This window comes from Myotis davidii, unplaced genomic scaffold (genome assembly GCF_000327345.1).
Source record: "Myotis davidii unplaced genomic scaffold, ASM32734v1 scaffold328, whole genome shotgun sequence".
NCBI lineage: Eukaryota > Metazoa > Chordata > Mammalia > Chiroptera > Vespertilionidae > Myotis > Myotis davidii.
Genome location: NW_006300373.1, coordinates 2,037,647 through 2,056,110, shown reverse-complemented (window position 1 = coordinate 2,056,110; position 18,464 = coordinate 2,037,647). Strand labels below are relative to the sequence as shown.

The 18,464-nt window shown below is 33.6% G+C and overlaps 1 protein-coding gene across 1 annotated transcript in view; it reads right to left on the bottom strand.

Annotated features, from left to right (window-relative positions):
- CHD9 (chromodomain helicase DNA binding protein 9) overlaps positions 1-18,464 on the bottom strand; it is a 108,068-nt gene that overhangs the window by 62,425 nt on the left and 27,179 nt on the right. The window contains 1 exon segment of the mRNA XM_015572653.1: positions 10,675-11,006. Coding sequence (XP_015428139.1) covers positions 10,675-11,006 — 332 coding nt within the window.

Genomic DNA, 18,464 nt, shown 5'->3' with positions numbered 1-18,464 from the left:
GGGAAAATTATTTGATCTTGTTTGGCCTTCGTTTCCTTGCCTAGAAAATAGGGATATTATAAGAGCTACCTCTATTGTTTAGAATTAAGTGGATGTTACCTCTTGCATGTTACCTCTTGACACATAGTAATTTCTCAACTAATGATCACTACATGAAATTATTATAGTCCAGGCATTTTCCTAGGTTCTAGGATTTGAAGAGAAAGTGGACACAGTTCCTAACCTTAAAATATTGTTGGAATATGATCACAGTTAAAATGCTAATATAGAACTTAGCACTGGATACCATGTGAATAGAAAGGAAGAACTACTTATGTTTATTGAAGAGTAAAGGATACTTTAGAGAAAAGGTGAAGTCTGAGATTTGAATGATGAAAGGGAGTTCAACAGGTAGTAAAAAGGGCGGTAGGGTATAGTCTAGGTAGGGGGATACCACAGAAGAATGAGAATATGCAGTGATAAGATCATGTCTGGAATTCATGATGTCTGGGGAAGAACCAGAGAGATGGTCATCTACAAAGGACACAGGAGGCCTTGTATGACATGCAGGGAGTCAACATTTTACTTGGAGGCCAGCTTTTATAGGGCAGGAATTTAAAAACAATGTGTCACTGCCTGGCTGGTGTGGCTCATTTGGTTGAGTATCATTCCGTGCACCGAGGTCACTAGCTCAATTCTGGTTAGGGCACATGCCAGGGTTTTGGGCTAGATCACCAGTATAGGGGGGTAGGGAGGTGCAGGAGGCAGCCCATGGGTATTCTCTCTCCCTCTCCCTCTAAAATCAATAAAAACATAATAATAAAAATAATGTCATGTTCACCACTAACAACAAATGGCACTAAGATAGCTACAAATTAATGCAAAAAAAAAGAGAAAGTGAAAAATATGAGATTTTAAATGGGAAAGTTCTGGGGATGAAACTATAGTCAACAATACTGTATTGTGTATTTGAAACTTGCTAAGACAGTAAAGCTTAAAAGTTTTCATCACAAGTCACAAAAAAATTCATGACTGATATGTTACCTAAACTTATTATAGTAATAATTTCAGAATATACACATATATCAAATCATGTTGTACATCTTAAACTAATACGAAGTTATATGCCAATTATATTTCAATAAAATTGGGGGAAGGAAAGAGTTTTAAATAAGAGAGCAATGCAACCAGAAGGAAGTGAAATGCAAGGCACGGAAACCAGTGATAAGGCAAATGACAATTCAAGTGAGTGATGAAGAGTGCAAGATAGGGTCATGGTGATGTGGTGAAAAAGACACAATTTTAAATTCTGGAAGCAGAACTGGTAGGATTTGATTACTGACTAGATGTGAAGCGAGAAAAGATTCTAGAATGATTTATTTGCAGGTTATTGTTGTATTGGTATAAAGATTACCTTCAACTGGATAATGATTAATTCTTAGTTGGTAGCTCACCTGCACTCTTCTGGTAAATAAGAGCAAAAACACAATTCATGTTGGAACCAGAAAATAAAAGTACAAAAAGATACTATATATATATATAAAAAAAAACATTAAGGAACCAGCCACAGTTATACTGCATTTCCTCTCACACTTTCATTGGCCTTTTCCTCCCTCTTCAGGTCCCTTTTCCTACTCTGGTTTCCTTTTTAAAATAAAAATCTCCCTTGCAGTTATATCTATTATTAGATAGCACATGATCTTGTTCTTCCTTCTTCTTATCCAGTTCTCAAAAAAGTTGCCTATACTGACTGTTTCAGTTTCATGTCTCACACCACTATAATCTAAACCTTATAGACATTATCTCACTTGATTTCCTACAACTCTGAGAGGTAAAGGTAAATACTAGCTATATATATAAAAGCCTAAGTGACCATTTGGCTGTTAGCTATGATGCGCACTGACCACCAGGGGGCAGACGCTCAACGCGCAGACATGGAAACATGGAACAGACTGATGAATCTCATATCAAAGGAGGGAAATGGGAGGTCAGGAAGAGATTAACCAAAGATCTTATATGCATACTAGAGGCCCCGTGCATGGATTCATGCACCAGTGGGGTCCCTCAGCATGGCCTGTGGGGATTGGGCCAAAACCAGCAGTCCGACATCCCCCAAGGGGTCCCGGATTGTGACAGGGGGCAGGCCAGGCTGAGGGACCCCACCAGTGCACAAATCCATGCACTGGGCCTCTAGTTATTTTATAAGAAGAGAAAATTGAGGCTTAGAAAAGTCAAATAATTTTTTCAAAGTCACACTGATAGTAAGAATAGAGATAGAAATACCTCACTCCAAAGCCTAAGACTCCTAATGTCTAAGGCAGTGGTTCTCAACCTTCCTAATGCTGCGACCCTTTAATACAGTTCCTCATGTTGTGGTGACCCCCAACCATAAAATTATTTTCGTTGCTACTTCATAACTATAATTTTGCTACTGTTATGAATCGTAATGTAAATATCTGACATGCAGGATGTATTTAGGCAACCCCTGTGAAAGGATCGTTCGACCCCCAAAGGGGTCGTGACCCACAGGTTGAGAACTGCTGCTTTACAGTATTTTCTCAGTGTTGGGTAAGCTAAAGGAATTATGTAAAATACATATTCTGATACAGTATCTATGTAGCTTTGTTAAAACTCACATCCCAGTGAATAAAAACCTTAATGAAATCAGAAGCAGAGATATTAGCATTTTTTGTATTTATAAACGACTATGAAGAGGTTACACTGTTTCTAGTGGTATGGAATAATTAAATGAAAATTACCAATTAGTGCTGCCAAATCAATCTTGAATACTCATTTATTTGGTAGAAAGTGGTAGGTTAGATGCAATTGTTTCCCCATATCTTAGATAAACCTTCACTATATAAATTATCTTAAAAATGTACTTAAAAAAGATAATTTTGTTTTCTATATACTGCATTTTCTTTCAATATTATTATATAGGTTTGAAATAGTATATTATTTTATAAACTCATTAGTCATTCTTAACCCATGAAAAAATCTTTTTCAAATCCTAACTTTACAAGAGATCAGTCAGATTACAGTAGTTTCCTATTAAATGTGTCAAAGTCTAAAATTTTTACATATGCCCTTTCTGTTCAAAATTGTACATTTCTATGGTAGAAGAAGTTGATTCTAAAATTTGAAGTCATTACTGACATAATTGAGTCAAATACAGACATCTTAAGATTTCAAAACAAGGATTACTGACATAGAACACTGATTTTTGAAAACAATGAAGTAGTATCGATTTATTGTGAGTTCTAAAATGGCATATAGATGATACCTCAAAGGAGAACAAAAATTAGGTTGTTATTGATCAGTAATTCCTAAATGTGTGAGGCAGGCTTTATTAGAAGGGTGTCTATTAAAAATACAGATTCCTAATGAGAAAACATCAGAAAGGTTTAAATTGTGAGACATCCTACAAAATAATTGGCCAGTGTGCTTCAAAAATAAAAAAAGTCAAAAAAGATGGAAGAATTATCCCAAATTTGAGTAGTGTAAGGAGACATGACAACAAAATAAAATGTAGGATTCTGAATTGGATGGTGACCAAAAAATACCAGAACTGAGAAAATTTGCATGAGGTCTATAAATAAATTAATAGGATTGCGTAAGTGTTTATCGCCAGGTTTTGATCATTGTGCCTTGGTTACATACAATGTCAGCATTTGAGGAAGCTAGTTGGAAAGAGCCTAGGGGAGCTCGGATCTGTCTTTGCAAGTCTGAAATTAGCTAAAAGTAAAAAGTAAAGTTGCCCTAGCCAGTTTGGCTCAGTGGATAGAGCACTGGCCAGCAGACTCAAGGGTCGAAGGGTGGATTCTGGGTCAAAGGCAGGTATCTCAGTTGCAGACTCCATCCCTGGCCCCAGTCGGGTGAATGCGGGAGGCAACCAATTGATGTCTCTCTCACATTGATGTTTCTCTCTGTCTTTCCCACTCCCTCCCACTCTCTATAAAAACCAATGGAAAATGTCCTCAGGTGAGGATTAACAATAATAAGAAAAGAAGTAGAGTTGTAGGTCTCAGCCTCAGGATACTGATCTAGTCGGTGGGACCCAAGCATAATTCTAAAAAATCTTTAATGGATTCTCTGATGCTCCACCAGATTTGGGAACCACTTGCCCAGGACAGTTAGTGCAGAATACTCTAGAAACAAACGTTCAGGATAATAAAACTATTTATAGAACATTTAAAAATATCAATGTGCTGTTACCTACATCATCTCAATTAATCCTGAGAAAGTCTGAACTAGGCAAGGCGCAGGTATTGATTGGCAACACTAAACTAGTAGCAAAACTTCAGCTCCAAAAGATGAACTAGACAGTTACAAATTCAATAAAAGACAGTAGGGTCTCTTTATTATTCCTAGTCTACTATTTCCAACATATCCTACTGATTTTATATTTAAGTGGATTTTATTTATTTTAATAAAATTTATTGGGCGACACTGGTTAATACGATTATATAGGTTTCAAGTGTACATTTCTATGACACATGATCTGTATATTGGATTTAAAATCTTAGTGATTTTAAAACGACACTACAGCTCCATCAGTTGATAGATATTGACATCAGTAAACATAGTTTTAATGAATAAAGAAAAATATGAAACTATGTTATCTTTTAGTAAATTATTAAAGTTTACCTGACTTTTGAACCAAAAATCTCCACTGACCGTACAATGACAAATGATAGCGATAAATGTTATCTGAAGGAAATCAGATGATCCAAAAGTAAAACAAAACAAAACAAATAGAGAAGTAAAATACCAAATTACCAAAGAACAATCGATTCTGCCATCAAGAATCACAGAGTTTACTATTTTAATTCTAACAGAACATCATTATAAACGAAACTAAAATTTCATATTTACATTCTTCAGATAAACTGATTAGTTTGCTATTTCCAGAAATATCACTAAAGTAAAGCAAAAAAGTAATACAGACTATATTAATAATAAAGGCTTTATGCAAGTTTTGTTTTGTTAAAACATTAAAGGGATCTGTTAGCAAACTTCAGTAACATAATAATTATATATCAAAACATAGCTTGGTTCAGGAAGCAAAGAGCAATTGCAAACTAAGTTTACATTTGAAATGTTAACTTATGTGAAAAGTCTAAAGCACTAGAAAACCTCTTTATACTTGACATCTATATTTGATTTTCAGATGTAATTTATGCACTCATCTATATCCTGCCCACATATTAGTAGAGTCTGCATAACAAGCTGCAGTCTATACAGTATCAATCTGTAATTGCACCCTGTTGATTCTTTGCAAAAATTGGACAAACACTGAATCTTATCCAATTAGTCAATTTGTTGTAATTAATGCATCCAATTAAACATAAGTGAAGGAAACAAGCAAAAATACATGCACATTTTAATTTTTATTTGCAAGCCAAGTGAAAAACACTGGGGCTATTTTTAAAGTTATTAAACATAAACTTTTTTTTTAAATAACACTTAATTTGGTGAGATTGCTCCTGCTTCAGGTTCATTTTAAGACTCCAGCTTAAACTCATCTGGACAAAACAAGGTTTTAAGGGGTTTTGTATTTTAGTTAACCTTAAATTTGTGAGGTTAACATTGTATTTTAAGTTTTGGGTAACTTGGACTATAAATTACTTCCTATTTAAGGCTGGACATAATTTTTCTCAAGAAGTTGAAATTACTTAGTTATTTCATACAAAGTTACTAAGGATTACTCATAGTCCATATATTTATCAGCACAGTTTAATCCTTTTTAACATTTTACTTTTCAATTACAGTTGACATTTTAATATTAGCACAGTTCAATTTTTACTCCTAATAAACATTTCTTCTTAAAAAAATAAAATGGTGTTTATGTTTAAAATTATTGACAAATAGGGACATTAAAATCAAATACTTTACATCAGTGCTTCTAAGATACACATTTTCCCACATATTAACATCTATGAAATCAAGATTCACCTAATCATCAACAATATGCCAGTTTTAGTTGGCAATATTTTTATCTTTATTATTAACACAAAATTATTGTGTCTTATAATCAATGACATCTTAGATGTAATGAAATAAAGCACACAGTTTGCTAATGATAAACCTTACTAATACAATTTATATAAAAGTATACTTCTTAAAAATGGAACTGTAAACCTTAATTAAGTTCATAATAGTAACGTATATATCAATACTTTCTATAGATGAATGTTTCAGATTTCCCTGAGTTTTAAGTTTAGGTATTAGGGATAATGAAATCAATGAAACATGTTATCTGCTGGGAATTTAAAAATTATAGAACGTATAAAGACTACTAATGGCATATAATTTATTAAAAATACATAATAAATTTATACATACATTTTCAAATTGTTTTATCATATGCCAAGAAACAATGAAATAAGTTCTACATTTATAGCTTATCTAAACAAATACTAAATTCCTATCATCTTGACTACTTGCAATCAGGATCTCATTAATCACTTTATTAACATAAACTACAAAGTGATCATTCCCAATTTCTGAATTCATCTGATTTTCCCCTCAGATTTTATTTCAATTATTTTCCCCTTATATTTTATTTAGACGTAAATGCCCCTCTAGAGATACCAGTATGCATGTGAACACAGGTTAGTTTTTTTTAATAAACACACACATACATATGTGTATACATATGATGGTAGCTAATTAATAAATGTTATTTTCCTTATACTTAAGCTTGATAAACATTTCCTAATTTAGATGTTTCTGCTTTAACTAAAAAGCTACTTCTAGCATCTGAAAACTAGCATGCCTAAAACAATAATTATCAAATTCAAAAAAAGTTTAGTCATGAAGGACTATTACAGATTAAATATATAGGGCCACAAGAACATTAAGTATCAAAGGCATTCTATCTATGTCAGTCTAATAATCTATAACACAAATAAGTAAATTCTAACTGACAACATGGAAACAATTTAAATGTCAAAGTTATAAACGTTTCATCATGTGATATTATAATATAGAATTTAAAACTGAATAGAGCCTTAGGAAAATTACACTGGAAGTGTTAGAATGAATTTTATTTTAGAATTTAAGTTTCTACTATTCCTAAACCATAGTTATATCCCTGCGGTTTCAAGAAGGATTAGCCTGCCATTTGTTTTTGATTTAACAAATCAAACTCAACCATTTGTTATCTTTTAATATTTCCACTTTTATTCCTTCACTCATGCATTCATCCCATAAAATTCATTCCATCCCCATCTATTATGTACCAAGTATTACTTAAGAAGTTCCTGCTATTTTGCTGTTAATCTACTTGAAAGGCAGCTTGTTAGAACCTGAGTGCCAAGATAGGAAGACATTAAAATAGAAAAGGGTTGTTTCTGGTCCTACCTCTTTCAGGTCCTGCCCCCCACTTCTATTTCAACCTACACCCTTCCACATAACCATGGGCAACTCTTTCAAACTCAAGCGTATTTCAAATCAAATTTACCTGTCCTAGGCTCGATCCCCAGTGTAGGGGGTGTGCAGGAGGCAGCCATTCAATGATTCTCTCTCATCATTGATGTTTCTATCTCTCTCTCCCTTTCCCTTCCTCTCTGAAATCATTAAAAAAACCAAAACAAAACAAACATTTACCTGTCCTAAATGCTATTCTAGCTAACCTGACAAACAGAGACGTGCTCATATGGAAAAAGCCATTAAAAAGTTAACCTATTCTCCTAGCAACTGTTTTTGTTTTTGTCTTATTTTTTTTTAACCGGTCTTATTTAGGAACAGAGCTTTAATGGAAAGAAAACCTAGGCAGGTGAGTAAGAGTTTAGGTTGGAATGAAGGGTGCGGCTCCTGACCCTATTTTCCTTCAACAGCTATCTGCTCTGTATGTTTTCAGGAAATAACAATAGCTAATATTTATTACATAAATCCCAGGTACTGTTCTGTTTGCTTTAAATGTTATTAAATCATTTTATCCTCAAAATAATACAACAGGGCAAGTACTATCATTATCCCCATTTTATATATAAGAAAACTAAAGGTTGAAGAGATTAAGTACTTGTTAAGTCATGCTGCTAGTAAGTGACAAAACTGGAATTTGAACAAATGCAACTGGTTTCAAAGCCAAAGAATTTGAACACATTATCATATTGCATGCCCAATCTAACTCACAGAACTGCTGTCAAGATTAAATAAGACTAAATCAAAGTGCTCTGAAAAGGACACTCTACTCCTTGTATGGCTAAAACATTAATCTGTAAGTGACAAATAATAAAAAGGTTCAAGCACACTAGTAAGCACAGGCAGTATTGGTTTTCTTCGGGTGAGTCTTCCTAGAGTACATAAAATTAAACATATGGGTTATATAAACACCAACACTGACTATGCACAACCACACTTACTGTTTACAAATTTACTTTTAAAATTTATATTTCACATTATTGATGGTTACTCTAAAATGTATTCCCTTCAATTTTACCTGATATCAATCATTTGATGTTAGCAACGGCTCAATGCATTCAAAACTAATGGGAAAACAACATTTTATAAGAAAATGTTTAATATAGCATAAAATGCTATGAATTAAAATATGTAACCAAGCTATATAAATGACCCTTCACACAAAATTTAAAACTTAGCAAGTTCAAAATTATAAAATAGAATGGTTTATTGGAAAGCACAGAAATGATATACTTCAATTGACTATTACAGCAACTCTAGATGGTATATGAATTTCATTTCCAACTATGCATTTCCTCTAAAATGAAAATAATCATTGGCTTTGATAAAGTTTTACTCTAACAGCTTAATACAATATATACGCAAGCTTCAATTTTACTTACCTGCCTACAATTTAGAAATTCCTCTATCAAAAAGTTCTATACTCTCACTTGTATTATTTCATTTTATTTTTTCCATTTTCCTTGCATTATAGTGTCCGTTACTGGCTTTTAAGAGCTTGTTTATGACTAAAGATGTTAACCATTTCTCATGCATTGCAAATGAAATACCATGTTTTTGTATTTTCGTATAAAACTTGTGTATTAAATATAATCATGTTGTTTTTTAAAAAAGTCTTATACTATCAACAGTACTTTTTGGCAACTACTCAGTATCTATCCAGTACAATTATCAGCTTATGTTTTCAAGAATGTTATCTATAAAAACAAGTACTAAGTTGATCAATACTGTGCAATATTAAAATAATTTATTGCTAAACTATTTTGAACAAAAATATAAACACCACAGAATGAATCAGACACTCAACTGCAATAAATTATTGTTCCCTACCATATCATTTCACATCTTTCAAAAAATCCACATTTCTCTATTATAATTTAATTGTTTCTAATTTCCTCTAACGTACATTGTTTTTTCTTGAGCCCAGTTCCCTTCTGGTATCTTTTGCCAATAGCTACCCTTCCTCCACCCCCCACCCCCATTTAAACTTACTGTAACTTTTCAAGTTTCTCTAAAAATGCCCTCATTTTATGTGTTGTTTTTAAATATCCTTTCAAAAGTACACAATTTTGTCCAGATCTCTGACTTCAATTATGTTAACTTTCAATACATTAAAGGATTAAAATATGAGGTTTCGCAAATTAAAACTAGACATAATATTGGAAAAATAAGTTACTTTCATACCAAAACCTTTAAGTATGCAAGTAGTAGAAAGTTATCTTTAAAATTTTATTTAAGCTATCTGCAAATAAAATACAAAATCAATAATATTAATTATTACTCTATTATTGCAAGAGAGCACATGTTATTTAATGGTCTGGACTGAAAGGCATCAGGACCTAACAATATAATTCAGTTTGGTGGTTGCATTTAAAATGCTGAGAATTAATTTGTTTTAAAAAACTGTGATAGTTCTAAATATCTACATAATGTGTCAATAACTTCTTAAGCAAATAAAGATTTCCATAATAAGAGAATTATTTACTGGTACTTTCTTGCGTGGGGAAAAAAGGAAAAGAGTAAATACTTTTCATATAAAGCCTGCAAAAATGACCAAATATTCTGCAAAAACAATTCTAAACTATATTGACCTTAGGTTGTTTTTATCCTTGCATATAAAACAAACATACATATAGAACAAATAATACTACATTTTATTTTTTAAATATGTATTAGATAATTTGTCAAATAAAAATGCTTAGGATTAATAAATCCTCCTAGAGCAATTCTTTGTCCTTGTATTTCTCTTGGAGCATTAATCCTCACCTGGCCTCTTGATTACATGAATTAAATAAAAAAGACCGTAAGAGCCAGAGGGCTGCTTACTGTTGATTAAAATAGTCTTAGTTTTCATGCCATTTCATTTAGTGAAAGGTTATGAGAAAATTTTGTATTTCATGTTTCCAAAGTATAAGGTGCCCAATGGAGTATGACTGAGAGCTTAAAAGATCTTATAAAGAATTTCAAAGCATGTTCTGTAAAGAAAGTAAATTTGAAACTGGAACAGCAATATGAATTTAGTTTTGTTTGTTTTTCTTCTTATGTTTGATATACAAATATTTTCTTTTAAAATTCCTTTTACTAATATTAACTTAAAAAAGAAAGCTATGTTCACAGAATGATAAAATGTAGTAGATCCGGAATATTACCTAATTCAGTCAAAAAAGAAACAGTACACAGAGTCTCTAACAACTGAAACCTCCAAAGTGGGAGAAAACTCATCACACGCACATCAAAGGAGTTAAATTTGATTCTTAACCAACTTACCCAATTTTTGACTTCTCTTTTAACTTAGAACAAGTTCTTGCTTTTTTGCTCTCTTTGTCCTTTGGCTTGGCTTTCATCCTTCTGCCTCTCTTCTCCTCTCTTCCTTCCACGGAAGCGCTAGGGAAGTTCTCAGGGCTCATGACTCGGGGGATATTGCGCTCCCCACGCTCCTTTGCTTTGGCTATGGCCTCTGATATTATACGATTGGCCTTTTCTTGCTTGCTTTCTGATTCCACCTTTTTTCTCTGCTTCTTCTCGGACATGATCCTCACCTGGGTATTCTGCAACTTAGTGTATGTCCCAGAACCATCATTCTTCTTGGAAGACGGAGGCTAGAGAAACCAAAATATTATTTATACAACATACCAGGGTACATAAAAAAAATGAACATAAATATCTGAATATTTTAAATTAGGCTTAAAGAAGTAACAAACATGAGCAAATATGTGAGTGTTACAAATTGAAAATTAAAACATTTCGCTAGTCTAGAAATTAGTGTAGGTATGAAATCAAAAGCTCAACTAGTTCTTTTAAAAATGAAGGTTAAAAAAGTATAATACAGATTCACTGAATTTTTCATAGTATTCTTGACTAGTTGATTCAAATTTTATCCTGTAAATATGTTATACATTTGGAATTTTTTAAACAGTCTTTTCTTTCTTCTTCATTCCAGAACTCTGAAAATTATTAATACATTTAAATTAGCAATTTTAACACAGAATGGCTACTCCTATTATAATTGTTAGAAAAATAAAGCCACTGGTGTACAAGAAAATAGAACTAGAACCTGAAATATTGAAATAATTTTAATGTGCAATCTAGGCAGCAACATAGCTAGTTAGTAAACATTCCCATACTTAAAATTAGAGAAAGTTTTAGTTTTTCCGTGAAAGAGTTAAAATGTGTCCCTCCCCCCCCTTTCTATATCACAATTATTTTGCTCAAGCAAGTCTGGGGGGAAAAAAAACAAGTTTTATAGTTTTATGTTAAAATTATTAATATTTAGCAATATCACAGGAAGCAGATCAACAGCATTTTTAAAAGAATATCCTTTTTAAACACACATTCATCCACAGCTAGATCACAGTTTTGTTATGTTCTTACCCGTAAACATGCCTCTGACTATAGCAAAGGGAAAAACCACCAGGAATTTCCAAACACATTTTCATGCTGTTTCCAGTGGCTTCACTGGATGTCTTTCTATACCTGCCTCATCAAAGGTTTCATCTCAGCGCTGCAGCACTGGGAGAGGAAGGAAGGCTTAGAATCGCTCACTAAAATGCCACCTTAAGGCCTACAGGCTATAACAAATAACCAAGACTCGAGAAAACAGCAACAAGCTCAAGATGGCGATGCAGTACGACTCCCGCAGCAGCAGCCAGTAATAAGGAAGGTTATTCAATCCCATTAGCCTTTTAGCCCGAAGAACCCCTCCTCCTCCCACTCATTCAGGCTTTCACTTACCCTTCCTCTTGGCCTCTTCACTGAAGACATTTTTGGCGTCAGACAAAGGCTTGCCCTCTGCTTTTTCACCACCCCAGGCAGTGCTCAAGAAAAAAGCATTGAAAGATTCCTAAATGGCCTATTTAGCAAGCTGCAACCAAGAGATGCACAACCCCTCCACAAATACACATTGTGATTGATCAACACATTTCTGCCTTAGCAAGTTTATCTCCACTGTTCATCCTCTTTAGATATGAAAAAGGCTGTAAAGTCCTCCTGAAAAGCCGAGTTCCCTCAATAGCTATAAGCAGATAGCCAGATTCCAACAAAGCACAGAAAGAAATGCATGCACAAAGCATCAAAATGCATCAGCATGAATATTAGAGATGTCGTTAAAAATACTGACTCCTTCTGCGGAAGTAGGCCAGCAGATGGTGCTACCAGTTATTATTCCATTAGACTCTGCAATTTAACCCCCAATGGACTGTTCTTCCCTCCATGTAACACGTTAACTCTCAATCTGCCATTTCCTGCAGCCAAGCTTTTAAAAATATACATTAAAAACCTGACTTTTAAAAATCATCTGAAAACTAAAATGATGGTGAAATAGCTTTCGTTATGTAGCTATTGGTATTAAAAAACAAAACCCAATGCAATTTTTACTGGAGAAAAACACTTTTCCTCATGATACCCTAAAATATTTCAAATATAAAAATAGCTAAAGGCAAACCAAGGGTTAAAGAGCAGGTCATGCAAATGAACACATAGCAAGTGGCTTCTCTTTAAGAAATTAGATAAGGTCTCTTATGATTCTTCTAACAATAAGCTAACAATGCTATTTTCAAAATAGAGAAATTAAGCTATTTTCATTTAAATTCTAAAAAGAATTTTAAAGTGAACTCGCCAGAGTTGTCTATAAAGAATTACTAACCACACTTAAATTTTTCCTTAAATGTGAACACATTAATTTCCCTAAAATAAAAATATAAAATCTTCCTAACCTTTGCCCCTCATATTCCACTTTAATTGCATTGCTGAGTTTTTCAGATAAATTTTTAATTTTAGTTCCTTGCTAAAAATAAGTAAGTAGGCAAGTCCACCTGAACTTGTTCATCAGTACAACTTTTCCTTCCATAAAAATTTGAGACTATTTTAGTAAGCAGTGTCCTTAAGTATCTGAAACATAATTTTCACTGCTTAAAATTTAAGTTCACCTCTTTCATTGATACTAATTTCTCATTTGGTCGTGGCAAGTCATCTGTTATCTCTATCAAAGAATCCTTTTTATTTTATTTTTTCATTTTAGGCATCGGAAAGTCTCAAAACCGAGTAATACTATATGAACAGTGTCTTAGAAAGACCAATCTGGACAGCAGGAGAGAAAATTAAAGACAGAGCACTGACTACTAATGGCAAGGACAGGTTCTGAATGACCCGAGAAGTCATCTATGTAAAAATCACAATGACCAATAATAAGGGCGAATGCTTACCAGGTGCTTATTTTATCAAGGGCCAGGCACTATTCTAAGCATTTTGCATGTAATAACTAATTTAATCCTGAGTGATAATAGGGTTATAGTGACAATACAGTAGCAAATGGGAGACATACTCCTAGAGCAGAATTGCAAAATGATAGAAACTAAGAGCAAATAATTTAAGAAATCACAACAATAACAAGAGATAACACTTGTTTAGTCCTTTCTTTGTGCCAGGCACTATTACTAATATTACATGTATAGTAGGTCAATTAATCTTCGAAACAATCCTGTGAGAGATGGACTACTATTAACCTCATTTGATAGCTGAGGATACTTAGGCATAGAGAAGTGACTTGCCCAAGATCACAAGCTACTGAATGACTGAGCAGGGATTAAAAGGCAGAGAGAGCCTCATTATGAAAAGCATGCTCTTAACCACTGTATCATATTTGGTTCAAATACCATAATTTAGAGGGACTAATTTGAACACAGAAAAAAGTAAGTGACTTTCTCAAAATTGCAAAGAAACTAGCAATAAAGCTAGGATGAAATTTAGGTCTTATCACTGCCCTTTCCAAGATAGAGAAAGCAACTACATATGGAGGGGTATGGCTGAAGAGCAGGGAGAGTCAATATTTGGTTTCTAGAATAAGTAACTGGTACAGAAGGCAAAAGAAATAGAAAATCTAGTTGATAAAGGGTGTGTATGTGTGTGTGGCAAGTTTAATTATTTTTACACTGAATTTGAAATGGAGAGCTCCAGGAACTGGAAATTTAGAATTGGATTCTCAGAGAGGACAGGTCTAGAATACCAGATAGGGAATCTTCTGCTGTTTTCTCATTTCTGTAAAGATTCCCAATAGATTCTATTATTTTACTCAAAATCTAAATGACTTAACATTAAATCTTAATAGTAGACAACAGGGAATCTATGATTAAATATTCTTCTATTAGAATACAATATTTTAAAACTATATTCCCACAGATCAACATTGAGGTGTTAACTAAACATTTTCAATTCACACATTTTGTACGTTCAACATACAAAAGGGTAGCTGCTAGACTTTTTTCAATGTTATATTTTTTTCTCCCTTTACCCTACATAAGCACTACTCAAATTCTGTCAAATTCTCTATCCCTCTCCTCTCCTCTTGAAATAAATAAATAAATAAATAAATAAAAATTCTGTCAAACTACTTAATTGTATTTAGTTTTATTTTCTTCTTAGTCCCAACAGTCCTGCTGTATTGTTTCCACTTATTTTTTTAATATATATTTTATTGATTTTTTACCGAGAAGAAGGGAGGATAGTTACAAACATCGATGAGAGGGATCGATCAGTTGCCTCCTGCATGCCCCCTACAGGGGATGTGCCCACAACCAAGGTACATGCCCTTGACCAGAATCGAACCTGGGACCCTTCAGTCCACAGGCCGAAGCTCTATCCACTGAGCCAAACTGGTTCAGCAAGTTTCCATTTATTAAGATTATATTGTAGTTACTTAGGAAAATATTCTCTTATCCACAGAAAATATACACTAAAGTCTTTGAGGGTGATGGAACATCAGCTTTGTACTTTACAATTATTTACAAAATGAAAGAATTTCTTTGTATTTCACTTGTGATTTTTTTCTGTAAAGTTGTCAGTCTCAAAATGTCAGTTTTTTAAAATTTAAAATTAAGGCAAAGGCCTTTGTCCCAAAGAACCTATATGCTAAGTAAGAAAAAATATAAAAGGTAAAGACACATATATTAATATCATCTCCAAAATTTCTAAGATAAAGAAATTATAGCAAAACATAAGGTGATATCTTGTGATATATTAATTATTTTGAAAGCAACCAGGAGGAACATATGAAAGACCTGGACACATTACAATATTGGAGAAACTCAAGGATTTATGGTCTGAGTGTTTTTCAAACCACAGGTCATGACCTAAAAGCAAGACATGATATAAATTTAGTGTGGTTAGAATAACATTAAAAAATGAAATAGAAGGGAATGAAAAAGGATGGCATCTAACCTTTATGAATGTTAACTCTTACAAAATCAGAAAGTTTTCATACCACCTGTTATCTTCTTTCCCTTCATGAAAGAACAAAGCAAAGAGATTTTGGCAAGAAACCAGAGGCGTTAAAATCTGAGTGGGGACTCAGGTCTCCTCCCTCTGGGTGGAATAATTTCCCCACATACTCTACCCCCACACTGGGGAATTCATCAATTTTAAATATTTTAGTTGTATACAAATACTAAAAATTATTAAATTACCAGTGTGTGGACTTGAAGTGGAAATTACAAACTTCAAAAAAGGAGGATGATCACATGGCTGCTGCACATCTACTATGGAGAGCACAGCTTCCTCTCTTGGGGAAAAAGTAGACGGGAAAAAAAAGTTCTACTTCACATATTTTAAAATAAGAAGGAATAAAAGGTCTCAAATAATTAAATTAGGTATAATTTAATAGGTCTCAAACAATTTAAAGGTATAATTCCTTAATAAGAATAAAACACAGAACAAGGAGGTTTCAACAACATAGATAAAACTGCACTGTAGCTACACATCTTCCAAGCTTTCTCAGGAGACAGGCCTCTCAGGGGTCAGGCCTGGAGGACCAGGTGGATGGAGGTTCCATTAGAAGAGAATGTACAACAGGAAAGACACAGCCAGCCTTGAACACACAATGCAGAGAAAGTAACAGAAGAAAAACACTAGTGAAACCCCACAACCAAAAGTTTAAGGGGCTAGCAGATGAAGAGGAGCTAATGAGGAAAAAAGAAACTACAAGACTGGGAAGATGAGGATCAGGAAAAAGTGGTGACAGGAAAGGGTTAAGCACTCTGCAGTCAAAAGCAAAGTAAATATCTCAAAGTAATGTGATATTATAAAGCTAACTTACAAGGCATTTTAGTTCCCTTAAACTGTTTATGGTAAGCCAGTGTGCTAGCTTTTAATCTCCTAAAGGAGAACCATCATAATTATCTAGTTAAAAATTCATATTAAACCAGTCTTCCAAAAACAATGAATTTGTAGTTAATCTCGGTAATGTGTCAAACATTAGTGTGGTGACTTCTTTTGTTTTTTATTTATTGCACATGATTTCCCCCCACAAGCTACCAATAAAGACTTGCTTTTAAAGAGAAAAGGGGCAAAAATTGATTCAAGAGTGTATTATAAATCTGCCAGTCTTCTTCCGAGTTTTACTCTTCGATTTGCTTTCAGAGTTTTTGATGGAAGTGAAGCAATTATTTTACTTCACTTTCTTCACATCTGTAAACTGCCACGTTCACAATAAACAGCTTCTTTTCGTCTTGTGACTTGTGTAGTACACAGGTTTCTACTTGTAGCTAATCACAACATTAATTTTTTTAGTATCGTAAATCTTGAATCTTACATTAAAAAGGTAATACTACGAAAAGTATTGCTTTATCTTAATCATCCACAGAGCAGGTTAGGCAAATAGTAGAGTCTCATAAAAGTTCTGTATTTTTTTAAAATAAAATTTATTACATGACTTACAGGAAACACAGAGAGAGAAAGGAATGTGTTGTAATCCAAAATATCCAGAATGTGGGAAACCCTGTAAGTGGCTGTGTTTCTTCAGCAAAGAAATTGTAAAAAACAAAACAAAGAAGTGTTCAGGACTATAGATTAAAAGATACTTAAGACTAAATGTAATGCCAAAATAATAACAAATAAAAGAAAAAAAGGGCCACTTAAAATACATATCAACCAACAATAGTATGTGCCCCGCCCCCCCTTTTTTACAAAACAAATAAAAGCTTTAAAAAATACAATGTGGCCCTTCTTTTAATTTCAACCTGAACACGTTAACTGTAAAAATACATTTACTAAACTACAAGGGAAATTTCAACTTTGGCAATTTGATTATGAAGGAAGTATAGTTATTTTTTAGGTGTGAAACTGATTTTGTGTTGTCTTAAATACAAAAATCTTTGTGTTATTAGATATACAAATTGAAATATTTACAGATGAAGTGGTGATTAGCAGGACAAGAAAGCTAGATGCATGATGGAAGAATGATAAGCAATGAAGACTGAAAAGCAATGGGTTAGATTATCAAGTGTCATAAATCATCTATAATAATAAAAGTGTAATATGCTAATTAGACCAGATGTCCTTCCGGATGAAGCTGGGGCTGTGAGGGAAGCCTGGGTCCCCGATGCCAGAGGGAAGCCCAGGACCCGGATGCCAGAGGGAAGCCAGTACAAGCAGCCGGGAGAAGGAAGGCCTACTTTTGCATGAATTTCATGCATCAGGCCTCTAGTGCTAAAATATCTGGACTTTATGCTGAAAGAATTAAGGAATTAGTAAATAATCACATATAGAGAAGTAACAGGATCAGATTTTTATATCAAAGTTTGCGAAGTGATTCCAATAAATATACCTGAATACTTGATGACAAATTTATGAAAAAGTCATACATGAAATAAAAACATGTAATATTCAACCTTCTATTATTGTATATCAGTTTGTGTTGCTTTTTTAATGCTGTATTGTTCAAAAGTTCATCTATTGCATCCAAACACAAGTATGTTTTTAAAACCACAAACCTCACCCAGTTCACTATTGACTGACAATACTATCTACACTAATAAAAGAGAAAAATGGTAATTGGCGTACGGTGCTACCCTTTTCATTGGCTAATCAGGGCTATATGCAAATTAACTGCCAACTAAGATTGGCAGTTAACTGCCAACAAGATGGCGGTTAATTTGCATATGTAGGCACAATGCAGGGAGGCGAAAGGAAAAACAGGAAGAAGCCCCCTGCCACTGACAGTGATCAGAAACCCAGGGGGGAGCTAAGAGCTTGCCCCCCAGCCATGATCGGAGAATCAGACGCCTTTG